The following is a 27,663-nucleotide window of genomic DNA, read 5'->3' as shown; positions in this document are numbered from 1 at the left end:
AGAGGTATTATAATCACATAAAATATGAGGAACGTGGTCAGTTCTATTATCTATGGCAGCAAATGGAGGTAATAAAAAAAAGGTCGTCAACTTTTGTACAATTTGAGAAATCTGATTTTGAAACTGAATTCGAGACTAAATGTTCCAGAAAAAGAATTAATCAGAACCAATGAACATGTAATGAAGTTTTAAGTCGATTGTTTAACGTGTTCACTCCTCCCACTCAGTTTAATGCGATGCTTCTTCCATGTTTTAATTTTTTCAGCGATTCCGCTGATAGGTAATAAAAACATAACACGAGGAAAAACTGCAAAAGAGGCCAACAAATGGGTCATTCAGGGGACAGATGAATGTTAGAGGCCCACTTTCTCTTATGCTAACGGCCTGAACAGGCATTTCCTTAATTTAAAAAATTATGTCAAGGCAAGAAAATCCAGGCTTGGGGCGCCAGGCTCACCCACCTCCGCTGCTCCTCCCCATGCTCCCCGGAGGGGACGGTGAGGCACTCGTCCATGTGTCCGTGCAGCAACCTCAGGACGTCACCGCCAATCAGGTACCCTGTGAGGATGAAACTCGGTCTAGCTCAGCTGTCATGCTCAAGTGGTAGCTGGACAGTTCACCTGGTCCAATCTTCTATGTTCTTAGAGAACCAGGAGTCTCGCAAGGCTTGCGCTCCTGGCCACATCTCAGAGAGGGATGGTTCCACCTGCCTGCTGCTGTTGGGCCTGAGCCTCGGAGCCCCAGAGTGAGTGACATTCCCACTGGAAATACCACCTCAACCCCGTAAAATCCTCCCTTAAACATACATGCAGGGATAGCTCGGACTTGAACCTGTGCAGGTGACAGTAACCAGAACAAACGCAGGTGTCCCGGAAACCCTGACGCATGGGCATTGTCGGGACCCCCCCTCCAAGCCACCCGCCCCAGAAGATGGGAAACCTGGACATCCGCCTAACTGAGCAATACCCCGGGGCAGCAGCCCCCAGGAAGCCGGCACAGAAAGCCACACAGATCAACTGAAGCTGACCACAGCGTACAAGGAGCAATTTAAACGAGAATCTTGGGTGTCATCACCTAATTTACAGAATAGTTTGACACAAGCTCTGGCTAGGAGCCAGCTCAGGGTCACGGACACCCTGCGTCACGGACGAGCCCTCCCTGAAGAGGGGTGTACCTTGGGCCGCTTCACTTCCTGAGCTGATGGGGGCCACGCTCCAGAGCGTCAGCTGGAAAGCGGCGTCCACGTGCAGGCTGCTGCTGCCGCTGCCATAGGACAGGTGCTGCGGAGAGGGACGCAAAGAGGCTTCGCCTGGCTGCGGGCGGGCTCAGCACACACGTGCTTCTGCCCACTCACACCCAACACAGACTGGAACTGCGCACACGGAGCGTCTCTGTCAGCCCTGTCACTCAAAACGAAGAGGCCGGTAGAAAAAGATTATATTAGTTTCTATTTGTCTTTAGGTATTTCCCATCTTCATTCTAAGAGTTACTAACTTAAGCCACTAATCAGAAAACAAATGAATACACTAAAATAAATTGATTCATTAAAGCAGACTATTTTGTTTTAAGCCCTACTGATGAAGAAGGTTATACAGATAGTGGGTACTTACCATTAGAATTATAAGTTGTCTACCTATCACACTGTGGTGTCTTTTTACAACAATGCAGCTGAGATCTATAGAACCAATGTCTTAGTTTTATGAGGTTATGAACTTTTTATCTGCAACTTGACACAATAGCCATTCGAAGGCGATGTTTTCTAATAGTTATCTAAAACCAAGACAAACACATTTTCTCCACAATTCGGATAGTACAAATTTCAGATTTCCTTCTTAAAAATAAAAATGTGTCAAATATCGTATTTAATATTTTAAGAGCCATAATATATGAGTTCTGAAACTAAAAGAAAAGAAAAACTATGAAACCACTCTAGAATTTTACAGCAGATGGCCTTGGTTATTTTACCACCTGGCTCCGCTAGAACTGCAGACAGACACTGTGTTCTTGGGGTCATCTCAGCAAACATCACTTCTCCAATGCTGGTGACAGATGACAGCCTCAGCTTTCAAAGATCCCATCGTACCTGAACTTGCCCAGAAACCAACCCTCCCAGTTGGATGAGGGGCATGAAGTCGCAGCAGGACCGTCATGCTGGGGAGCTCCGCGGGCCTTCACACCCACGGGTTCTCTCACCTGAATATGCTATTCTCGAGGCGCCAGCAAAAATAGGCATGTCACTCTTAAACAAAATGGATACCAGGCAGATGGAAAATAACCTTTCTAAATATCATAATAATATTTTGCACTGGAATCTCTCACACTTCCATTGATTTCAATCTGCAAACTTCTGCAAATGATTATTCTTTAGCAAAAATACAATTCACTAAATACTAGTAAGCTCAATTAAATATATATTGGCCTTACCACAAAATAAAAAATGCCTTCAATGATTAAACATAAACTTTTTTTCATTTTCCCACTGTCACCCTCTACTCTTTGAAACAATGTCAAGGAGACCTCAACTTGTTTTTATTTTGTTTGTTTCTCTTAACGTGGCAAGTATTTCTCACATACGAATTTTCTTTCATAAATATCCAAATCAGTGGTCACAACCTCATTAATGCAGCCCTCTCGCCGGGTGCAGAAGAGTCCCAGTTCTGGATTCCCGATCGGACTGTGTGTAGTGCGTCAGTGACAGAGTCCAGGAAGAGGCACCAGGGTCAGAACAGGGCAGGGTAGGGCACACGGGGCGGGGGGGGGGCACCCAGAGCAGGGCACACCAGGAGCCTGTCCAAACGCACCTGGTAAGCCACACAACCGCGTGTCACCCGCTTCCCCTCCCTGGGGAGTTACTGCTCTCTCATCAAATAGAAGTACAGGCTTGTTTCTAAGCAAGTCTCCTGGATAATTTGCAATCTACACTTTAAAGAGGCTGTTTTATTGACCTTCATGCATCACCTCAGCAAGTCCGTGCCCTACTCTCCACACTTACCAGGTACCTTTCGGAGGACACACTCACTAAGATGAGGTCATCGCCGACGCGCACCTTCTCTCCCTCGGACCGCTGCTTGGAGGCGGGGTGTATGGTCCACCAGCAAGCCTCGCCTGCAGGAGGGGCGAGCAACACAGACAGCCTCTTAGTGCAAAACCCACGTGCTTTGCTGGTGACTCCACATGAAAGAGGGAAGTAAAAGAAGTCTTCACAGTCTCCTTAACAGAAATTTGTTCTGTTCACTCCACCTTCAGGAATTTGAATTATAATGCAACTTAATCTCTTAGACCGTGAAAATAAAAAGAAGTAGGCCAATTAGCTTAGGATAAGACCCATGGGAACATACAGCTTGTCACAGACCTGGTTGTGACGGTTTGGGAAGTTTGGTGTCTTTCCCCCTATTAAGAATTGGTTTAAAATGATCTTTATGCTGCATAAGGCGAAATTCACCGGTCGTGCCGACCTGACTTCAGACCTGACTTCATTCTTTACAAAAGCATATGCTGTACACTGTTCTTGTTACTCTGTGATGACATCTAGTTTTCGCCAGTTGGTTTTCAGAAGGACTTGGAGTTTTATGATGTGACATTGTAACAATTTACTTTCTGGGGGATGCTGATTTAAAATGGGCACAACTGTTATCTAAATTTTACTATCCTATGCCTTAATTTATTTTGTGATTTAAAAAATGTGTTTATTTTTATTAACCTAAGTGTAACATAAAAGAGAACCCCATTATATAAGGGCGCATTATAAAAATAGCTGGGTGTAATCAAATAACTCCTCCTGGAACGAGCCATGGATAAGCCTCAGGAGCTACCCGCCCACCGCCCATTCTTCATTCTTCACTGCTGTTACCTAAGACACAAACTAGCACATAATCACTCAGTCTGGTCATACTTCCTTTTAAAAATAAATGCAAATTCTATCCAAAACTTTCTAATATTCTCATCCAAAAATGAGAATATTTTTAGTGACTTGTTATCTAATAGTTTGATTCTCTCCCTTTGCTCAACTTTCTCATTTTCCATAACACTTTTCTTCTTTCTAATTCCCCAGTGCCAGAATGTAGGTCCCATAACAGCAGGGCCTTCCATGTTTGGCTCACCGGGGTTTCCCCAGATGCTAGCATTTTTGTTTTTAATGCTCTGGCACTCAATAAAAATTCATTTTGCATAACTGAGTAAATGAATCAGCAAATGCTATTTCTTTTCTTAATATATTTTTATTGATTTCAGAGAGGAAGGGAAAGAAAGATAAACATCAGTGATGAGAGAGACTCACTGATCGGCTGCCCTCTGCACGTTCTACACTGGGGATCAAGCCTGCAACCCGGGCATGTGCCCTGACGGAATCCAACCGTGATGACCTGGTTCACAGGTTGATGCTCAACCACTGGGCCACACAGGCCGGGGAGTTTCTTAAGCATGCTTACAGTTAATAGGTAATCTGTGCTCTGAGCAGCTTTTCTCACACAAACCACAGTCTTACTTGAGTGTCACCTTGCAGAATTCCTGGTCTTCACTCACTCAATTCACACTTTTAGAGTTGTAAGGAATTTTTCATTCATTCACTCAAACATTTATAAAGCGCCCACTACTGGTCCATCATTGCTTTAGCAGCTGGGGATACATCAATAAATGAGAAAGACATATCAGCTGCCTGTGAGTTTAGTTCTGATAAAGGCCACACAGGACTAACGGTAAATATAAGTAACTAAGAAGCAGCAGTGAGCTCCGGGGAATAGGGGCATAAGGCACCTGGTGCAGGAGAGGGACGGCCTGTGGTTTGATATTTTGTAGTCGTCTCAATGTATGAAACAACTTACATATTGTGTGTGCCTTGCACTTTTTTTTGGAAGAGAGAACTGAATGTTTCATGTAATTGTGTGCTGAAGTAAAGGAATTATAATGATAAAACTTAAAAAAAACTAGCAAAAATACAGAGAAATGGCTGAGCCCAAATAAAATGAAATAGAAATAATAATACATTTATCTTTTTGGTGCCTGGGATTCTTGGAATTTCATGAAGAAGGCAATATGTTGGTCTATTAAAAACTTAAGTTGGTAAATATAGCTTTATTTTAATCCATTTGTAGTCTGTGAAAAATTTAGACTATAGGAAAGTATTTAAAAAAGAAAACAGTGTGTGAAAGACCGCTTGATCCCACCCATGAAAGGAACAACTTGATAAGAGTTGGTCTATTTCCTTCCATTCTCTTCTCTACTAGGTCTTTTATTTATTTTTTAATTCCCAAAGTCATGTATGCTTATTGTAAAAGATAAAATAGTCCAATTGTATATGAAGTGTAGAGTCAGAGCATTGAGAACAAAAACACAAATAAAGCTTATGTTCTCTTATCTTAATTCTCCAAAAGAATAAATGTGTCAATATATACATTTTAGTTTCAAAAATACGTAAACATACACCTGTTTGGGTAGATATGTGGGTCAATGCCCTGTGACAGAGACATGAAGAAGATTCATTTTCTACCTTTTTGCTTGGATGAGGACACTGGTTATATTACATTTTTAGACTTAAAATTATTTTTAAGATGGAAGATGATAAAGACACGCAGTAATACTTCATAAGCCACCCAGTGCACAATACGTATGATCAAAGCTCACCTGTTGTGTCCTCTTGCAAGCCAACGTCAAAGGCCAGCTTGTCAGTTGAAGACCGGGAGGTGGACAGGCAGCACAGGTACTAAAGGACACAGAAGCAGCAGCTGTCACTACACGGTTATAGTCCCGCCCAGTGCAATTCTGACTCGCTCTGGTATCACAGTGAAATCTGGGTGCTTCTGGGCGAAGGCCCGGTTTTCCCAGTGAGGGGACAGCACATGCAGGGCCTCCTAGGAGCAGTGAAATGTGGACATAAGCACACAGAATGCATGTATGTAGTGACCCAGGGGAAACAGCCGGAGAGGGGCTCGAGGGGTCACGTGGATGACAGGGTGCAAGAAGGAGCTGATGTGGAGAAAGAGAGAGACATCTAGTCAGGAAGGAGGGAAGCCAGTGAAAAGTGACAGTGCAACTCACAGGCAGATTTTTATATTATCTTTCAGTAAAAATACTTTAATTCTTTAATAAACTGTTAAAACAACACCAGGAATGAGAAAAGGTTCTTATTTTAATCTTAACACTTAACTGGTCTATCAAAAGTGAGATACTAAAAACAGGGGTCATACGATGACAGAATTGAAGGACCTTAAAGGTCACCCAAGCTACTCCTCATCTTATAAGTGGGAGGACTAAGCAGGGTACAGATCTTAAAGGGCACAGCGGCCTCACTTTCCCGACCACCGGAGACGGAACGGCGCTGCTCACCATGCCGCTGTTGGAGTGGCGCAGCAGGATGGCGTGTCCGTAGAGGAGTGTCCGGTGACCACCCCCTTGAGCAGTCTGCGAGGAACAAGACAGGGTCGACAAGAGAAGAAAAACCAAAACTTAACAAAGTCAATCAAAAGTCCCCGTGTTCTCCAGGAAAAGGTAAGAGCGACTGCAGACAACCACGTGCGGTGGGAAGATGCTCGCGTGGACTAACGGGTTCCATGCAGCCTGCGCCAGTGGGTGCGCAGGTGCCCTGGCTCTGGGAGCAAACACTCGGCCTGACGTATGATACTGAGCACAGATATTTACTGTCCTTATTTCCCACGGCACGTGGTCTGCATCGGGCGAGACCTTCGGCTCTTTGGTCACTACTGTACCCAGGTGATGCCACACGTAAGGACTAAGCATTTGTTCAGTGAATGAGCCTTCCAAAAAGGCGAAACTGATCAAATCATCCCCAGGCTTAGAACCTTTCCTACCTCCCAAAGGTTTCTAGGAAAGAGTCCAAATTCCCTTCCATGAACTAGAGAAATGCTTCTCAAATGTGAGCGTGCACATGAGTCCCCGAGAGGCGGCGGAAGCACAGACTCCTGGGCCATCCCGGTGACTGGCTCAGCAGGTCTGGGGTAAACAGAGAAGTTGGTCTTTTCTACCTTATAACCTTATAAACTGCACTTTTAAACTCAGTTCCAGGCCACCTCCTTCAGGAAGCCTCCTCCGGTTTCCTCAGTTGGCTGCTCCCTGAGCCTCCTGCAGCCCCACGTACACTGGCACCTGGTCTAACCACTCCACAAACTGAGCACCATTCTCTTCTGGGTCAGGCTGTGAGCTCCACAACAGGGACGTGAGCTCTCAGCACAAAGCACTCAATAAACATGAGAGGAATGAGAAACGACGTGGGCGCCCCATCCACCTGGTGGGGGTGGGAGTCAGGTGTCATTATTTACAGTCCAAGTGTTAAAAAAGTGGGGACCACAGCTTGGAGATGGGGGGTGGCGTGGCAGAAACTGAACAGGAGCCATACAGTTAAGCCCAGAAGTGTGCACAATTTTTTGAAGGAGAAGGCTGTCTTTAAGGATTTTAAGGGTGAGATTGGTGATATTGACATATATATATGTATATATGTGTGTGTATGTGTGTATGTGTGTGTGTCACACACACATATGTATACCTTAAGAAGTGTGGAGTACTTTAATATCAATACTATTATACCTTTCTTACTATAAATATATCCCTTCATATTGTTCCGAATAATTTCTTAAAATAACTTCACATATCATGCTTGAAAGGCCTCAGAACCATTCTTAAAAATCAATTATTAAAATTTATTAAAATTATTTTAAAACAAAAGGAAATCTCTTTTCCACATACTGAGGGGGAAAGGGGGGGGGGGGGGAATCTACTTTGTAAAATGATATTCCTCCTCAGAGCGAGGCCCTCTATAGGAAGCACTTGCATGTTCTGTGCTACACGTGACTTTGTGGCCAAGGGCAATTCACCGACCTGAACTGATCTGGTTGCAGTGGCAGGAGCTGACTTTCACAGGAGATACAAGCTCCAAAGGTATGAAATCCAGCTGAACTTTCCTGACAGTCATATCCATCACAACAAAAATTTTAAAACGAAGATTTAACCAAAAATGATGGAGTGCTCCTTTTACTGTAAAGTTCTGCCCACGCATTTCATATGTTTATATGTATGAATGTATAAATGTTCAAATTGGTTAAGCTAAGAGGAGACATTTTAGTGTCTAAATTGTCTTCCAACTATACATTCTACACAATTAGACAATTATAGATTTTAACTAGAGATTTCCTCACCACTTAAATGCCAATCATGCCAGATTTAGTTCTAATAGAACTCGTACAAGTATGCACATAATCCCACTAAATTAATTGTTACTAATTAGTTAATTACCACAAAGGGACGCAATTTCTGACACATGCGCTACAGTACTTTTCTTCTAACTTATCATTTTATATGACATTAATCTAACTGACTCCATTTCTGAAAAAATTTAAAAATATGTCATTTCAACTCTTGGGTCGACTGGGTAACTCAATTCATTCAACAAACATTTATCAAAAGAATTGTGTGTGGGGATGAATCCCAAGGGATGATTTATTCTTGCCTGTGTTTTTTAATTTGGTGCGTCATGTCAATTTTCTTGTTAAATGTGGCCGGTCCTTCTTTAAGTGATTAAACACAGGGTAGGCAAGGTAGGTTTACAGTTGTGAGAACACAAAACAGTTTATTCTTGTATTATTATTTATTAATTATTGTGTTGTTTTCCATCAGAACAACCCTAAACCTACTTTTGCCCACCTGTGTGCATGGACTTCCTTTGACCTTTGGTACTGTAGGAAGATGGTCACCACTTCAGGGGTTACTCCTTCAAGACTGTGCAGCCCTGTTTCCGGTGGGTGCGGACGCCCCCTGCGCAGTCTCAGTGAGGAGATGACCATCACCACTGGGCGACAGCTGCATCCAAGCAGCAGTAACTCAGTCCGCTGGAGCAGGCCCCTTTCCCTCCAGCCCCCAAACCCACCCTGTAAGCACACGATGCTCTGACCACACTGACCTCTGGGAAGCCAGCCAGGACCAACTAGATAAGAGTCAATCAAGCTAATGGGGAAGCAAGCTCGAGGCTGGCCTGCCTTCAAGATTACACTTGGGAAAAAATCTTGGTGATTCTGGAAGTTAATATGTTAACTGTTCTTTGGAATCTAAAATATGAGCAAAATAGTCAATTGCACCAAATAAAAGGAGAATTAGGAAATTGTATTTTACATAATATAAATAAGCCTTCAGTTCACATTAATGCCATCCATACTTTAGGCCTGTAATTCCCCATAAATACTATACATAAGAAACACTCTTTCCCATTCATTCAAAAAACATTTATGAGCAGCTCTGGCCGGTATGGCTCAGTTGGTTGGAGCCTCATCCTGTACAAGGAAAGGTAGTGGGTTCGATTCCTGGTCAGGACACAGTTACAGTTCAATCCCAGTCTGGGTGCCTATGAGAGGCAATCAATGGATATTTCTCACATTGATGTTTCTCTTTCTCCCTCTCTCATTTCTCTCTCTCTCTCTCTCTCTAAAAACAATAAAAACATATCCTCAGGTGAGAATTAAAATATACACATATATATTTATGGGTGTCTACTGTCTAAGAGTATGCAGCCTCTCACATCTACACCAGAATTTTGAATTAACATTTTTCAGAGTTGGTATCTTTTGAAATTATATTCTTTTGAAATTTTAAACTATATTAAGCCTTTATTAACTAAATACAGTAAGTTTCTCTATACATTGTTTCTTGACTTAAAATCAAAGTTTTGTGATTGTTATATGAGAAAAGTAGTAAGTAGGTACTTAAAACTGAAACCAAAGCCTTCTACTTTTTGTCCCAAATACTGACATTCTGCTCCCCCTCCTCTATGTTTCCGTCAGTGCCATGACCATGTGCGCTGCCTCCTTTTCAAACCTTTCTGTTTTTCCAACGGGTTGGAAAATGAAAAGAGGTTGGTTTATTTTCCTGTCTCCTGGAGGAAGAAATGCTCTAGCAACTTTTTGGTGCTTCTTCTCATTTCCCAGAGTGTGAATTTCCTACTGGATTCATGCAAGAGCATCACACCAACAACAGCCAGTAGGATACCCGCAGTGAAAATGCTAATTAGAGAACGAGTAAAAATGTTTGTTTCATTGGGAGAATTCTTAACGTTGGCTAAATTAAACTAATATGTTAGCATGTGACACAAAGGTGCCAAATGCTGTAGATGAAGTTGACAAATCTAAACATGTGACTGATTCATTTAAATTTAAAAGTTTTGAAATTTAGTTTAATTTCTAAAACTTCCAGATGTGAAGAAAAGTGCCATGAGTTCAAAATTTAAACCAAACATGAAATGTACAAAGCAAAACGTGTAGTAGATGATCCAGTGTCTTACCTTCATCATGAATTTCTGTGGGGGCAGAAGAAAAGAGAAAAAGTATTAAATATATTATTTCAAAGACATTTTAAAAGATCTCCTACTTACAAAGATTTCTAAATGGAGTTATGTGAACGATAAACATACAAAAACACATTCACTGTGTTGTCACAACAAAACAGTATCAACTGCATGCCAGATAAAAGCTGGAGCAAGCAAAACTCCTTTTCCAAGTGTTCTTGCATTAGTTCTTCCTTTTCCTGTGAAAACATGCTGCTCTACTGTGACGCCTGTTTCAGTTTACAACATATCTAAGCGCCAAAAAAGCCCAAAGGTATCATCTTAAAATTATACTCTGAAAATTCTTTTAAACCCATTTCACTTCATCTTTTGCATAAAAATGCAGTGATATAAACAGCAACGCAACTGATTTTAGTAAAAACAGTGGACTGGAAGCAGGTAAGGGTGTTCATCACTCAAGTGCCGAGGTGATAGTAACCATGAACCCTTCCCAAACCCAAAGAAAATATCACAGAAGCTTTGTTCTTAAAATGACACAGCTTCTTCTCATGACTTATAATAGCTCCTTTTTCTTCTACAAAACATAATATGTGCATATATTCCCTCGTTTTCTTTTAGGTCCATCGAGTTTATTGACCTATTCCTAGGAGACAGATAAAAAAAAGAACTAGGAAGGAAAATGGCATTACTTTTCCAAACTTAGGACTACGTTTAGTTGTCATAAGCATCCAAGTCCTACAGAGAAAAGATATACGTATTCACATTAGTTTTATAGAAAATAGCAAGTTTTCAACCTACATACTTATAGATACCACAGTTAGCTCCCTGAAACATAAAAACATAGTGATATGTACATGAGTGGCATTCTATTGTGACTGATTTTTTCATTTTTAATATATTTTTTATTGACTTCAGAGAGGAAGGGAGAAGGAGAGAGAGATAGAAACATTAATGATGAGAGAGAATCACTGAACGGCTGCCTCCTGCATGATCACACATTGGGGATGGAGCCTCCAACACGGGTATGTTCATAGGTTGATACTCAACACTGAGCCATACCAGCCAGGCTTCCATTTTTAATATTAAAATTTAAGGAAAAATTGTAAAGGATTGTTTCATTTTAAGATTAGAAAATAGAGGCTGTTTAGTTATGTATCTAAAACTGATATCAATGGTAAATGATGTCAGGAGGTCATTGTCTGTCCTTACGAGGGAGGATAATCTGTTCAACCTCATCATGTTGACAAAAAAAGGTATTTCACCAAGAAAGACTTGGGTTTGGTGGCTGTTTGAGATTAATGATGATTATTGGTGCTCCTAACAAATTTCAGAAAACAAGACATTTACTATTAACAATTTCAAGTTGTAAACATATGTCAATATATACTATCCAACAGGGTATCTGGATATACATTTGTAGAGAACCTCAAATATTTGTCTTCTGATAAAAAATATCCCATGAAGCACTGGCTGCGTGGTTCAGTTGCTTGGAGTGTGGTCTATTGTCTCACTCACACACACACACACACACACACACACACACACACACACAGCAGGAGGTAAGTTGTTCTCTGTGACACTCAAGGATAGAAACAGGTAACAAATTCTACCTGTTTCTTCCCTCTTCCCTGTCTCTGGCTCTTAATAGAGGAGGAAACAGACCATAGTACCATAGTAATAATGGAACTTGGCCACATCACACCGCTGTCCCAAACTCAGCGTCCAAAATCCTGCAAATGAGTCCTTTCCTCATGACACTGACCATCACCTTCACCTTTCAAGGTTGTACACATATGTGTAACCGCCGGTCTCTATTGTATGTGGGAAACCATAAGAGCTATGCAGTAGGACTTTAAGGTTAAGATTTGTGATGTGATGTACTAAAAGCCCTCCTGTTGACCAAAGTGCATTGCATTAGAAAGCCAATTACAGAGAAACTATATAGCTCTGGTGGGGGAGCGGGGGGGCGGGAGAACATTTTCATATCCCCCAGTTCAGTTGAACCAAACCATACACAAGGTTCTAACTAGTGACCTGTTCATATTTGTTCAGTACAACACAGCAGTTATTGTGGAAACTAATAGTACAAGCCACACCAGGAAGCCACACAAAAAATATTAGAGGCAACAGCAAACGTGCATGTGTTTAGATCACAATTCCTTTGCAAATCCATGGAAACACGTACCCATTTTTCCACATCAACTTTCTGTAGAAAGAAAAAGCCAAAATAAATAACAAGCAAGCAAATACCTGGCAATGTTGCAATTACTGTCATTTAAATAAATTGAAATTGTGGTCCCTGCACCAAATCTACTTCCAGTTCCAACAGATAAGAAAAACCATTTAAACTTTTAATTAACAACATTGAATCTCCTGAAGAAAAAAAAAAGCCTCAATTAATTAGCAATCAGAACTTCAAAGGCATTAGGCTGGAAATGCAGCAGGTACAGGAAATAATGATCCAAAATACTCAGAAGCAAACATGAATATTTACCTAATTCTCAAGCCCAATAGGCCTCCTGATTTAGGAGCACTATTCTCCTCTAAGGATCTATTTAATAAACAAAGGTCAATTTTAAATACAGCATTAACTAGAAATCTCTATGAAATAGAAGTAAAATTTCTCGTATGTATACCAATCTTTGTAGCATTACATAAAATCTCACAATACAACAAAAGATATGCTTTGGTGGAACTCGTGGGTCATAGCTAAGAATGTCCAACTCTTGGTAAGGAAGTTATTGGGCGCGACCGTGCATAAAAGGCCGCATACAGAGTGACTATTTTTAAAACGCCGTGAAATGATAGGAAAACACCAACTTCAATATGCAGTGGACTCGTTTTGAAGCCTCAGAGAAATTCTATAGGTTCAATAGGTTCCTCATCACAGAGCCTTTGGCTTCTCTAGTGTTTTTCTCAGTCCTCAGAAAAATCTGTCCTAAGTCTTCCCCCAGCCTTTGAGTTTAAAAACACACAATGGTGTTTAAGAAAGAACAGTTTACTCGATGGAAAAGCCTGGTTTTCATTACACATTTCTAAGTTATTTAGCTGTTGCATAGAGTTCAAGTCCTCACTTTAAACACAGACCTATCAGAGCGATGAGTCTATTTCTTTAGATACTGGGGCAAAGGGAAGCAATTCAGTCATGGTCATGTCTGGTGTAGTTACCATTCACTTTTCTACTGTCAAAAGGACAAATTTGCTTTTATTTATTCTTCCCTTCCCCTCAAAAAGACTTCAAAGAAATATGAAATAATTTCCTTCTCATGTGTACCAGGAAGACAAGATATACCATATTTTAGAGATTTCAATGATTAACAAAGACATTATATTATACCCTTCACCAGAGGCCTGGTGCATGACATTAGTGCACTCGGGGGGCTCCTGCGGGCCTAAGCCGTCAGTCAGACATCCCCCCAAGGGCTCCCAGACTGCGAGAGGGCAAGGCTGGGCTGAGGGACCCCCACCCAATGCATGAATTTCGTGCACCAGGCCCTCTAGTATGCTATAACTCATTTCCCTACTCATAATACTACAGTTATACACACTAATATTTCTGTTCTGTAAACCATTGGCAGAAAAACAAAACAAAGTCTCCAGGCATCTCTGTTTTTATCTTTGGCCCTGGAATCTTACTTTTATTTCTTCACCCACATCCCAAAAAAACATTTATTGAGTATCTGACTCACAAAGCATCTGCTCCATTCTGTCTGACCTGGCAGAGACACCTGGCTCCTGGGCTCTCTCTGCGTTTGCTCCACACAGTGTGACACAGTCACTCGGAGTGGCTGCTGGATCTGCGACCGAACAAAGGCAGTGAACTCCAGCGTATGAAGTGCTCAGCGCTGCGGTTCACTGCTGCTTCCTCTGCGTCCCTGCTGTAACCTGTCATTTATCTGTCTCTCTCTCTCTGTGCTCCGTCTAATCTCATCAGGACACTTTTCCCTCTTGTCTTCCTGCAGAGCAGAGGCGATCGGAAGAGACAACGGGAAGCCCGTGCAACGTGCCCTTGGTGTTCTGCTCTCTACACTCTGCCACAGTCCAAGGATAGGTCTAAGGTTTCCTATCCCAGCAAAGTACTCAGCTCCGTGTGGCCTTAGCGCTAATGGCCTCGCGTTATCTCAGAACCACGTGAGCACCACGGGCCACCCGGCCAGTGCCAGCCTCATGCCAACTGTCAGCACGTCCACGTGGCCTCGCAGATCCTCGGTTACCCTCAGGTCTTTGTCTTTCTCCACAGCTCTGAGGTCAGTTACAAAGAAGTGCAGCTTCTGAGAGTGTGGCTGCAAGTCAAAGGGGCCGCCTGCACCGCTGCAGGTCCTCAAAGCTGGAACTGTGCGCACACTAGTGCACTTTTTCTAGGCAAAGGCTCTGTAACTTGCATCTGACTCACAAAGGCCCGTGACTGGAGATGGATTTAATTTCTTCCCAGGCTGGGGCACTGGGCGGTGAAGGACGATGTAACAGAAAGTAGGCTGGGACTCCAGATGTTAACCTGCATTGGGCCCAGCAACTTGAACGTGTGGCTGTCTAATTCCAGAAGTTCATGTCCTCATTTCCTTCCCGAAATGTCCCTTCCCTCCCCCAGTGGGGAAACAGAGCTCCACTAACCGAAAAGACTTCTTAGACCTTTTCAGACCCTTTATATTGGTTTATAAAGTCTATCTCTTTATCCCTCAAGTCAGCACATACTTATTGGAAATCTGCTTCGTGTCATGGCAGGCACCGTCCTGGGTGGTAAGAGCACACTCCTAGCCCTGCCCTGGTGGGTGGACACACTAAGGCAGCGGTTCTCAACCTGTGGGTCGCGGCCCCTTTGGCGGTCGAACGACCCTTTCACAGGGGTCGCCTAAGACCATCCTGCATATCAGATATTTACATGACGATTCATAACAGTAGCAACATGACAGTGATGAAGTAGCAACGAAAATAATTTTATGGTTAGGGTCACAACATGAGGAACTGTATTTAAAGGGCCAGAGGTTGAGAACCACTGCAGTAAGGGGACAGGCGGTCTGGTAAAGACATAAGAATAAAAATAAACACCTGTCGGAAGGTATAGGTTCATGGTAGGAAACAGTGCTGGTTGGGGAGGCACCACTTGATAGAGATGGCTGAGGGATGATAGACTAGAGTGTTTTAAGAAAATAAAGTTTGAACTTTAAGAGAATAAAAATTAAAGGTGGCTGTCTCGATAAATGAGTATCTTTATATCACTGGTACATTCAGGAATAGTTTGTCACATAAATTTACCATCTGATTCATTTACTATCAACTACTTATGCCTAAAAATATTGTTTCATTTTAAACACAAAAATATGAGGGAGATGTCTAAATTGAATGATACTACTCAAACAAAATAATCTATCCATTTTAAGATTCATAATCTAAAACAGGTGTAACTGCGCCAGGTGATCAAATTACATGTTGATTAAATTGGCTTCCTTATTGAATTTGATGCTGGATTCTCTGGAAAACACAACACTCCAATACACAGAAATACATCATATCCGTAGCTTCAGAGCAGGAAGTCATCTTTCTAGAGACAGGAAGACAGTAAAATAGAAGGTGGAGATTTCAACCACAGATAAATGTCCACATTCTAAGTGATAGATAGTGCTGCTCAGGGAATATTTTAGCTATAAGCCCTTTAGGAGGCCATAATCACATTCACCTTTTAAATCTCAGCACCAGTTTCACAGATGAAGGACAGGCAGATGGTTATGTACAGAGGTTTGGACAAGATGCTAGCGACCCTGTCAGGTTAGTAAATGTATTAATTTATTAGCACTTGGCTCCATTCCCAAATCAGCACCCAGTTTATCAGGACCTCCTGCACAGCGGGGTGAACAGAACCCAGCTCCTAAAATAGAAGTCGTCACAATGGACAGTTGGGAATTTCAGTTTCAATATAAATAGCTAGTGACATCCTGGTATCCACAGCATAAATGGACGCATCCATTAGCTGCTCAGTTTTGAACTGCTGAGGACATCGCGCATTGGGATGGGATGTATGCCTTTGTGGGAGGGAAGTAAGTAATCAGGAGTTGGAAGAGCAATTAATTAGAGCGCCCTTCTCTGTACTCTCATTGAACTACTATCAAAGCATGTTTCACTCCCATTGCAATGATTTATTTACCTTTTCTGTTCACTATTAAATGGCTAAGTTCCTCAAGAGCAAGAATGTATTCTTCTTTACCTCTGTGTCTCCAGCCCAGAATTCACAACAGCAACTCAACACCCCTCTTTGGGACGAAAGCTGCATGAATCAGTTGGGTGAAGTAGGGACCCAGGTTTTCCGTGTCCCAGCCATGGAGACGCTGAGCATAGACTCTGATGGCTCCTCCTAGATAAGGATGTCACTTCCTGGACCTAGTTTGGCACAGGAACCTGGAGGATCTCAAATTTGAATAAATATTTCCTGAAGGCATAAGGATGTTACTTCCATGTCTGCTTGGTATTGCAGCAAAAGACATTAGAAATTATCCAACATTCATTTACACACACAACCCTCTTTCTTCTTCTAAAAAGAGAACCTGATTTTGTAGAGGTGCCCTGTCCTCTCCCTCCCCAAGCTCTGTGTCCCTGTGGTGGCCCATTTTCCCAGGCCAGTAAACAATTCAGGCATGAGTATGCGACCGTGGGCAGGGGAATTCTGGGGAAAGGTCCTTACTCCCAAAAACAAAAATAAGAAAGCCAGCTCCTTTTCCTTTTTGTGCCTACAGATCATTTTCAATTGGGATATCATCCCTGGAATTGCAGCAGCCACGTTGTAACCATGAGGGAAGCAAGACTAAGAACCAAGCCTACAGCAAGGAGAACAGAGTGGAGAACTAAAGAAAATCGGAGCAGAGTCTCATCCAGTCCCCGGGACTCTTGTCCTCTGGACTTTGTGTCATTTTTTTTTTTTAAGCCAAAAATGAGTACGTTGTGAAAGTTGGCACAACAGTCTATAACATGATGCCATGGTGTAAAACTGTGTTTGTGTCTAAGGCTCATGAACACACACTTTTTTAGCTGTGGTTATCGTCAGGGAAAGGAGGATTATGAGGAAGGTATTTTCCATTTATACTCTCCTATATTACTGTTACAAGAGCAAAACACTGAAATGGTTCTGGGATTTAAACTGGAATTTAAGTATATTTTTATATTGTATGCATGGTTGGCACTAATTACTTTTTTACCTCTTTATTTTTCCGTTAAAAAGATCAGGTTTTGGGTTTGTTTGGGTTTTTGGGGGTGGGGGATAGATTTTTTTTTTAATGATTTTATTGATTTCATAGGGGAAGGGAGAGGGAGAGAGAGTTAGAAACATCAATGATGAGAGCTGATCAGCTGCCTCCTGCACGCCCCCTCCTGGAGATCGAGCCTAAAACCTGGGCATGTGCCTGACCAGAATCTAAGCAGCAACCTTTTGGTGTATGGGATGAAGCTCAAACACTGAGCCACAACTGCCAGGCGGCACTAATTACTTTTAACAGTACCATTAATCAAAGACTGAATGATTGTGATTGATTGATTGATTGGTTGATTGATTGATTGATTGATGTGAGTCTGCCATGTCCCAGGCAGGCATACTTCTGCAGCACAAGTAAAAACCGTGAGTGTGGTATTATTTTTCTTCACTAAATCGTAGCCCTTTCAGTCTTTGGTCTGGTCGCTTCAGAGGCAGACATCCACTGTCCCAACAGTATTGAAAAGTGTAATCACAGTTTCACATCCCAAATGTTTAATTCTGTATGTTAATGGAGACTGGTGTGCAGAGCAGTGACATATTTGAAACTCGATGAGTAACACCAAGTGGTTAAGTAAACCTCACTCCTCCAGTGAGTCGTTCTCCCAGCCACCCGAGACCTACTTTTAATAACCTACAGGACACAGTCTATTTACATAAACCCAAGCAAGGTTTATCAAGCTATCTACCCTCCACACTACCCCATTCACAGTCGTGAAGAGAAAACAAATGGAAAAAATCAATATCAACTCAACCAGGTGGCTCCATCATTAGCTCTTTTAATTCTAGATCCATGGCTTGTCTGCTGAAGAGCTTGAACAGTCTTTCAATATATTATTTTATTGATTTCAGAGAGGAAGGGAGAGTGAGAGGTAGAAACATCGATGAGAAAGAATCATCCACCGGCTGCCTCCTGCACACCCCCTACTGGGGACTGAGCTTGCAATCTGGGCATATGCCCTGACTGGGAATCAAACCATGACCTCCTGGTTCATAGGTTGACGCTCAACCACTGAGCCACGCCAGCTGGGAACAGTCAGTCTTGTGGATGTGGTGCCACTGGACATGTGCCAAACACCGGAAGAATAGGGTGGAATAGAAATATTAAGATCTACTTTTGGAACTACCAATAAATACTAAAAACTCTTCAGGGAATAAACTCTTTCAAATGCAAAATGTATGAGAATCTACGCATCATTTATATAAGATAAACTGAACTTAATATTGATTGGTTTACAGGAAAACCAGGCTCCTGTCAAACCAAGTACACTTTTCAGTCCTTAATCAACTCAACTTCTCTGATTTTTATTTGATTTGGTCAATCGCCTCTCCCTGGAACTCTGTACTTCCACGGTGTAATTTAATGGCACCCAAAGCCCCTCAGCTCCCAATTCCCAGAACCAAGGAGTATGTTACAGATCGGGTGCTGCTGGTTTCAGGATGGGCATGGCCCGGCCAAGCATGTCACCTAGAAAAGGCCAGGGGCCAGGTCTCCCGAGGGCCCGTAAGGAACGCAGTCCTGCCCAGGGAGGCTGACTGAGATTTCTGACCTCAAAGACTGCGAGGTAAATAAACTGACGGTGTTCTCGGCCACCAGGTAGGTGGTACTTGTAACAGCAGCCATGAAACTAATCCAGGCGGCTTCTGACTGTCCTCTCCTGCTCTCCTTTGACCTCTTGGGCCACTTCCCTGTGACCTCGTCCTCCTCCTCCCCCTGCGGCAATAGTGACACTGCTCTGCTCTCTTTACTAGACACTTATAACGAAGAGCTTAAAAAGCACAGACGTTAGAACCCATGGACCAGATTCTGCCCGTTCCACCCCTTGCTGGCTACGGGAGCCTACCATATAAGCCAGTTTTCAGGTCTGGAAGAGTTGAGCCTACCTCTCTACTCCTCTAAGTATTCAAATGAAGTAAAATATGATTTACTAAGCTGGAGATGACAACTTGCTTGATGAAGGATCTGCTATAGATTCCTGTATGAATTCCAAGGAGAGGCTAGTGACTCATGGGGCTTCAGGACTGAGGACACGGATACCTATGAGTCCAGAGACAGGACTGTGACAAGGACCAGCAGCATCCGCTGGCCAACTGTAATCAGACATGCTATTCAGCCATTTGCACTTTGATAATTAAGATGGTTGTTGTAGCCCAGCCAGTATTGCTCAGTGGTTAAGCACTGACCCGAGCACCAAGAGGTCGCTGGTTGGATTCCCGGTCAGAGTACATGCCGGGGTGGCGGGCTCATGCCCCAACAGGGGTGTGCAGGAGGCAGCCGATCAATGTTTCTTTCTCATCGATGTTTCTCTCTCTCTCTCTACTTCTCCCTTCCTCTCTCTAAAAATCAATTTAAAAATATTTTTAAAAGATGGTTGTTGTAGGGAAACAGTCTTGCTCCCAGTCTCCAGTGTCCCTCCCCCTGACCACCCCAGGCCTTTCCAAATGAGACCATCCTATGGCCTCTCAAGGGCCTTGCCTCCAGCATCATTGCTGACTGGGGTCCACTCTCATTAATTGATGCTTGTGCCAAACGAACTGTGAAATATTCTGAATATCATTTCTGCGTATAATCAAAACTCTGCCGTCTAAGAGAGAACCTTTCTTTGCCAAAAATATAGCATCCCTTTGAGTCATGTGACAGTGGTTTCTCCCTAACCGTTAGTAGCCTAAAAGTGAGAGTCAGCTCACTGCAGTACATTCCTTCCTGTAGCAGGTTCCTCTCCATTTTTACTACTATTTTCTAATTAGTGTCTCATGATAGCTATGCTGGGCTTTATAAAATGATCTTCCACCCATCACATAAATTACCACCTTCTCTCTGACAGAAACTTTCTAGATGGATTGCAACTGAAAATAAAACTCAGCTAAATAAAAATATGTTGGGGAGTGCGGTCCAGAAAGTCTTATTAATAAATATTTTTAAAGCATAAATTTTAAAACAGTATTTCCAACACTTCATATATACACAGAAAATTTAGAGCTTGCCTAGTTCAACTCCAGGACTCTGGGGGGATAATACATCTTTTCAAAAATTCAAATTTAGAAACAGCTGCTTAGCAATATCAAAATTAAATTTATGGCAATTTAGTTGTAAGTTGGTATCTACAAAGACAAGTGAAATGACAATGTACTTTCCTAGATGCTCATGCAAAAGAAAACTGATTTTTTTTCTTTGTAAAGACAGACTTCAGTTTCAAAGCTGAGATGCATGAATAATGTTTAAATATCAGGAGGGGTTATTCCAGGTAGAAACAAACTAGTCAAATTGAGAAATATTTTTACAATTTAAGCCTACTCCAAAAGCTTTGCATTAAAGAATAGGAAACATTTTTAAACTTTATATAATATAATAATTTCAAACTTTGTTGTAACCAAAAATAAACTTGGCAAATGTAAATATACGCATCATAAAATAAGCTTTTAGTCTAACATAAAATAAAAATCACTAAAAAAAATCGTAAAAATAAAAATCTCTTCCATACTTAGTAGTATACTATAAAATTTTAAATTAATTTACAATTAATGCACAAACCAATTAAAATCCTAAACTGTATGACACTAAAATTTTTAAAAGTAGGCTAGTGAAAATATCTTACATCATAATTGATTGCTCATTTTCTGTTGAACAGTTTTTAAAACTCTTCACTTATTAAGACCTGAACAATGATTAACAACAATGGCAACACATAGACAAATAATAGTCAAAATAAATGTTCAGTTCCATGCCTGGAAATAGTGTCATTTATTAAACCATGTCCTGCAGTGATTACAGCACACAAAAAAACAAAACCCAAAAGTTTGACCATTCAGCCTCCTGGTTAATTCTAAATCTTAAAGAATTGACTAAGTAACCCAGACACTAGTTATAGTAACCCACAGCATGGAAAATAATTTAAATTACCAAATAAGCTTTAAAAGAACATTTCTGCACTAGGAGATTGACTAAGAATTTCAATTTGCAAAAGAAAATGACTGTTTGCAAACTAAAGTCAACTAAAGCTGCATCACCATAATTTCATTGCTTAAAATATATGAGAGCCATGAAATTTTACTGGCCATAAAGAAGCTTAGAGCAAAGTACATTGTTAGAGGTTTTTGAAGATGAAATAAAGAATAACAACAAGGGGGTTAATGGAGGGGAAAAAAGGGAACATATGTAATACTTTCAACAATAAAGAATAATTTTTAAAAAAATTAATGACAAATTATAATAACAGCTCTGAAGATGGAAGAAAATACACAAATGCTCAAAGAAAGATACTCTTTTAAACCAAAGACATAAGAATGAGGTTAAAAGACATAGATCATCTTGAAGTTCGATTTTTTTTAAGTTCATAAAGACATCACAGATCTGCTAGATCAAGATGAAAGTCAACCTTAAGGAAATCACAAGTAAAAAGCATTGACTTATTTCAGCAAAAACAAAATCTCCAATGTCTGTGAAATAAATCATTCATATTATGGCCAGGTTCTTTAAAAGACTGCGTATATAAGAAATACTACATATATAAATACATAAATTAAATACTTGCCCCTTCTGACTTCTCCATCGTATTCGCCAGCATCTCCTGTAGGGCCCGGACAGAGAGGGACTGTTCCAGCACAAAGGTGCAGATAGAGAGGTCTGGGGGGACATTCTGTGTGGAAAGAGGGAAAGCAACCATCATCATCACCATCTTAACCATTATCACCATCACTACCTTCACCAACAGCCCATTATCACCACCATCAATAACGCCATCACCAACACCCTCACCACTACCACCACCATCACCACTAACACCAACACAACCATTACCATCATCACTACCACCATCTTCACCATCACCACTACCACCATCACCAACACCATCACCACCATCATGATCTCTATACCATCACCACAATTATTACCATCACCACCATCTTCATTACCATCATCGTCAAGCATCCAGACCCAATTTACCTTATACTTCAAGCTTTTTCATATAAAAAGTGAGAGTACTTATCAATCCTTTAATATGTGCTCCCAAATCATTCCATATACAGTCTATACTTAATCCATTTTTTATTTATACGTAGCAATAGCTACAATTTTAGTACCAATCTGATAGGCACTGCACTCAGAGCTTTATCAGTAACTCCAGAGGTCATCTGTGGTAAGGATTATTATCATCATTGTGTGGACAAGAAAACAGAAGTTAGGTTACTTTTCCAAAGTCACAATTACTGAATTTTTCAAGCCCGGGTTAAGAAGCCACATTTCTCTAACTCTCAAGCATTCATTTCTCACCTACAAAGGAGTCAGCTGATAAAAAATTAGGACAGAAAAGTGCTTACCTCAAATTAATAATGAAGTTAAGCAAATATAAAATCGAATTGATACAAAATACTCATTTACATTGGTTTTTCCTTATCCACAAAGATAATGATTAGTTTGTTCTACTCAAGTTGGATATTATATTTGGCCTCTAACTTGGAATATTGTCATTTGCCTTCTGTTCTGTGTGTTGCTTTATTTTCTCATTCCTTTTTTCCCTTCTCCTTCCTTCCTTTAAACCTCCACTCCAACCAATAACCCAATATATGCTGAAAATCCCAAAAGGTAACTAACTACCAACTTACCTTATAGTGAAGGAAACAGGCAGGGTGAGAATTAATTGGCCAGTTAGAGGAACTATCTCCATAGGGATCAAGTACGTTATTATGAGTATCTGCTTTTGCTTTAGAGAAGCAGAGTCCAGTGAGCAACCAACCGGGTATGGAAAGTAGAATTTTCATAGTAGAAGGACATTATAAATCCATTAAACACAAATTCTAGCAAGAGTGTGGCTTCATAAAAAGAGAATTAGGAGGATAAATTTGGTAACCTGATGCAATGCATCAAAATGACAATTTATAAGGTTTATTAATGTAGTCGACTGAGTGATTTTTCTCAGCAGAGAATGATGCTTCATTAGTTTCAAGGAAAGATTAAGTAAGAGGGTGCCAATACTAAAATCAACATTATTTTATGGATGAAAGCAGCATATCATCGGGGCACTGAGCTTCCTCAGACCCCACACAGCTTCCTGGGGCCCATGTTGTGTTCTGTTTTGAATGAACTGTCCTTCTCTGGATACCTCTGCCCTCCCATCATGGGCTTCTGAGCTCCTGTCCCATCACCTGAGCAAGAAGCCTGCCTCACTGCTCACCGGCTATTGTCATTTCTAATCCTTGGCTCCCATCCCTGAAAATGTGATAATGATTACACCACTTTCATAGGCTGTTGTGAAAATAAGGGAGATAATATAAGTAAAGAGCAATTAGAGCCCAGACCGTAACAAGAACTCGACGTAAGTGAGCCGTTCTCATTAGCTAGTTTTGCATGTTGCCGTTTCTCTCCATCTGTGGCATTTATGAAGTACTATCACTTCTCAAAATTGATTCTTAAGTGGATTCTATTTTGGAGAAACAGTGTTTGTAACCACAAATCAACCATTATGCACCTGTTCAGAACATCCAAAATGTTCTAGTATTTTCTAGAAAAGGCACTTTCTGGAAATATTTAAAGTTTACATACAAGTGTATTTATATTGTTTCATGCCACACTTTGATGAAACTGTTCAAGTCTGATCTCTATAATATCTTATATTTATTTTAAAGATCCTTGAAAACCACAGGGATCTGAAATAAATTACTTCTGCCAAGCTAACTGGATTTTGCCACAGAATGACATACGTTACGGGTATTTTTCCAGCTCGTGGGTGTGAGCGGGAATAAAGGGACAGAGGATGCACAAAGGCAGTTGTATCTCTCAGAGGAACAGTTTGTCTCGAAACCCGTTGTCATCTGACCATCTTTGTCACTGTCTCTCTTCGCTCCCATAGCGTCCAGAACGCACATAAATGTAAGAGAAAAGCTGAGGCAGTGAAACAATACCTTTTACTCCTTTCAGGAAAACTTGAAACAAGTTTAATTCAATGCTCGATGCCAGGTTTAATCCTAGTAAAGAGACTTAATAATAAAATCACCCATTAAAATAACCACCCATCTCTTTTCTCCAAGCTGCTGTCACGAATATATTTGGTACGATTTCAGCCCAGTTTCCACAGCCGATGTTCATACCTGTAGGCGCTACAAGAATCAAGGCTCTAGGTGAGTGCCTGGTGCCTGGTGAAATGCATCTTCGTCAGACCATCTCTGCTGCAGGGACAACTTCATATCCTTTATGACCGAGCACCAGGCCATAAAGACAAGTGAAAAGCGAGCAACAGACTATATGGGGACCTCAGACAGCCCCCATCTCTGTCCCACAAACCATTCTTGTCTCTACGTATTAAACTGCTCAAACTTTTTCAGTTTATAATATACCCGTAACACTAACCAACTTCAACAGCTCACACTGAATTGATATATGCTCATTAAAACTAACAATATATTTCTCACAGTATACTCAATATGATTTCCTAGTATCATGTAGCCAGTTTTATGATGATAACAGTGCTTTATTTTCTCAAAAAAAATGTGACTTTGGGTGTTCCACTATTAAAGAAATCACAGAAAGAAGCTTCTAAATATTGTTCAGGGACATTGCAATCATGCTATTCAAACTTCATGTTCTAAATGATCTTAAATGTCATATGAACTGCATTTAGTCCTGGGAGGAACAGCTCTGGCATCTGTGTAAATGCTGCCGTGGAAATGGAGTAGACCCCAGGGTGAAAGCACCAAGTGATCCAGGAGCCGTGAACTCAACAGAATGTTAACAAAGATGGAAAACAGGAGAGAACTGCAAATGGGCTTAATAACTAAGACAAATAACAAAGTTCAAAAAGCAAATGAACCAATATGTACACAGATAGAGGCTAACATCCTACCGAACATATTTGTGACAGCAGTTTCGGAGCTATTATAGAAGTTCTAGTTCTGTCCCAGGTGACTTCCTCACCATTGCACTATGAAAATCTAGACCAGCATTCCTTGACACTTCTCAGTTTAAGAAAAAAAAAACAAATAAAGAAAATGAAAAATAAATAAAACTTTTTTAAAAGAAAGAAAAAAACCTGTAAATTCCTTACTGGTTCAACTGCTTCTTTCATGATAAGGGCAGTTTATCATGTTGGAGTTAGAAAGAACTGGATTAGAATCCTGGCTCTGCTACTCAATTGCTGTGTGATCTTGGGAAAATCACCTAAACCAGCCGTGGGCAAACTACGGCCCGAGGGCCGGATCCAGCCCGTTTGAAATGAATAAAACTAAAAAAAAAAAAAAAAGACCGTACCCTTTTATGTAATGATGTTTACTTTGAATTTATATTAGTTCACACAAACACTCCATCCATGCTTTTCTTCCGGCCCTCCGGTCCAGTTTAAGAACCTATTGTGGCCCTCGAGTCAAAAAGTTTGCCCACCCCTGATAAACTCTCTGAACTTCACCTTCTTCCTAATGATGTGAAGAGTAAGAGCAGAGTCTCTGATACATGTAAAAAGCGGTGCATGGTGTTATTCTAAAGCTGTTAAGGTAGAAAAGAAAACACTATCTAGAGTCCAGTAAAGTAGACAAAATACTATCTTATGTAGGGAACATAGAGTAGAAAATAAACTGAATATGACTCACTGAGGTATTGCTGTTTTCTTAGATATGAGTTACTAGAGTTCTGGCGTATAAACATGCATCTCGTAGGGTTAAAATGATCTCTCCACTGATTAAACGGCGTGTTTGTATTGTAATGAGTTATCTCATTAAGACAGAATGGTAGAGAAGAAATGAGGCTCTAGAACTTGGCCCAAATTTTAGTCTTGACTTTACCATTTAAGGACAAACTTTTCAGTTATGTAACTTCAATGCCCCAATTACCTCAAGAGGAAACACGCAGAGGGATAAAATCATTTCTAACGTAGCTTCAAGTTTTTCAAACGGCATGCATCGTGACACCCTGCTTGCTCTGGCCACATGCTGCTAAGATCTGTTTCTGCAGTTTTTAATGCAACAAAAACAATTTAAATAATGAAAACAAAAACACACTCGGAAAAGTTAAAGCATTGGGGGAAGGATGTTTGTCCCACAAAAGGCTGAATAATGATTTTAAATGTCAATCATATAAAGTGTAACCAGGAAAACAATGTTGAATAATTATTCTCCATTTTCATTACTTCAAAATTAAACTATTTAAATGTCTTCAAATGTTTGGATGCACATAAACTTGCTGTTATAAAAGGATTAAATAATAGAATAATTCATAGCCTCTTCATACTCAAACATTTTAAAATAATGCTAGATTACTATCATTGTTAACTTATTGACTAATCTAAAGGATTAAAAAACAAAATCATGTCATGTGTGTTTAACAGACACATGAATTACCTTTAGTTTTTTTCTTTAATCTCTTATGGGAATTTATTTAATGCAACCACTATTTTTAATATCACCAATAAAATTTAAACAGATATATCTCAAACAGGGGTTATATAGAGTGGACATACTTTGATAGTCTATACAATGTAACATTTACATTAGAAAATGGAATCTCCTTTAGCTCACACTCCATATATTTAAATTTTGGGACAGGACTCCAGACTTAATCGGGCTGATTTTAGCATGGTAAACAGATGTTAAGATAATTACTAAAATGCCATTTAATAAATATCTTAACTTTCTCTTCTCTGTTTCATTGAGTCATTAGCTTCCTCATCTACATTCACGCTGTCCTGCTTAATAGTGCAGCATCAGTAAAACAGTAGTTAAGAGACATTTTTCCATTTATTAATAACATTTTCTCTAGATTATGGCCAACGTTTTCAGAATGAACCCAAACCAACATCTCCTGGGCCCTCAGTTTTACTGAAAAAGCATCGTATATTCAGAAGTATGTATGTAAAGAAATGCATGTTTTGAATAAAATGAACACCCATGAATCCATCAAGCAGGTAAAAAGTTACAACATTATGAGTAATTCAGAAAATCCCTGTGATCCTCCACCCCACAACAGTCCTTGCTTTTCTTTATACATTTATCACAAATTTATGTAAACCCTCATTTAAATTTGCTGGGGTTTGCCCATTATACAATTATAAAGTCTGAAATTTCTTTTTGGTGGCGCAATATTACATTTTTAGATTGATCCATGTTGATCTGAACACCTGTATTTCATTCATTTTTACTGCTCTAGAGTAACCAATCGACTGGATAA

General features: G+C 40.6%; 1 protein-coding gene across 2 annotated transcripts in view; it reads right to left on the bottom strand.

The window, feature by feature from the left end:
* RYR2 (ryanodine receptor 2) overlaps positions 1–27,663 on the bottom strand; it is a 193,065-nt gene that overhangs the window by 142,325 nt on the left and 23,077 nt on the right. For both annotated transcript variants that reach the window (XM_070401320.1, XM_070401321.1), the window contains exons 3-9: positions 22,046–22,150; positions 10,277–10,291; positions 6,322–6,396; positions 5,620–5,698; positions 2,993–3,105; positions 1,175–1,280; positions 462–558 (exon numbers count right to left, since the gene is read on the bottom strand). In XM_070401320.1, coding sequence (XP_070257421.1) covers positions 462–558; positions 1,175–1,280; positions 2,993–3,105; positions 5,620–5,698; positions 6,322–6,396; positions 10,277–10,291; positions 22,046–22,150 — 590 coding nt within the window. The remainder of the gene's footprint in view (positions 1–461; positions 559–1,174; positions 1,281–2,992; positions 3,106–5,619; positions 5,699–6,321; positions 6,397–10,276; positions 10,292–22,045; positions 22,151–27,663) is intronic.

This window comes from Myotis yumanensis, unplaced genomic scaffold (genome assembly GCF_028538775.1).
Source record: "Myotis yumanensis isolate MYYU_CA2020_CCGP unplaced genomic scaffold, mMyoYum1.0.hap1 SCAF_22, whole genome shotgun sequence".
Taxonomy (NCBI): Eukaryota; Metazoa; Chordata; class Mammalia; order Chiroptera; family Vespertilionidae; genus Myotis; species Myotis yumanensis.
Note: the sequence above shows the minus strand (reverse complement) of the source record. Positions and strands in the feature narration are given on the sequence as shown.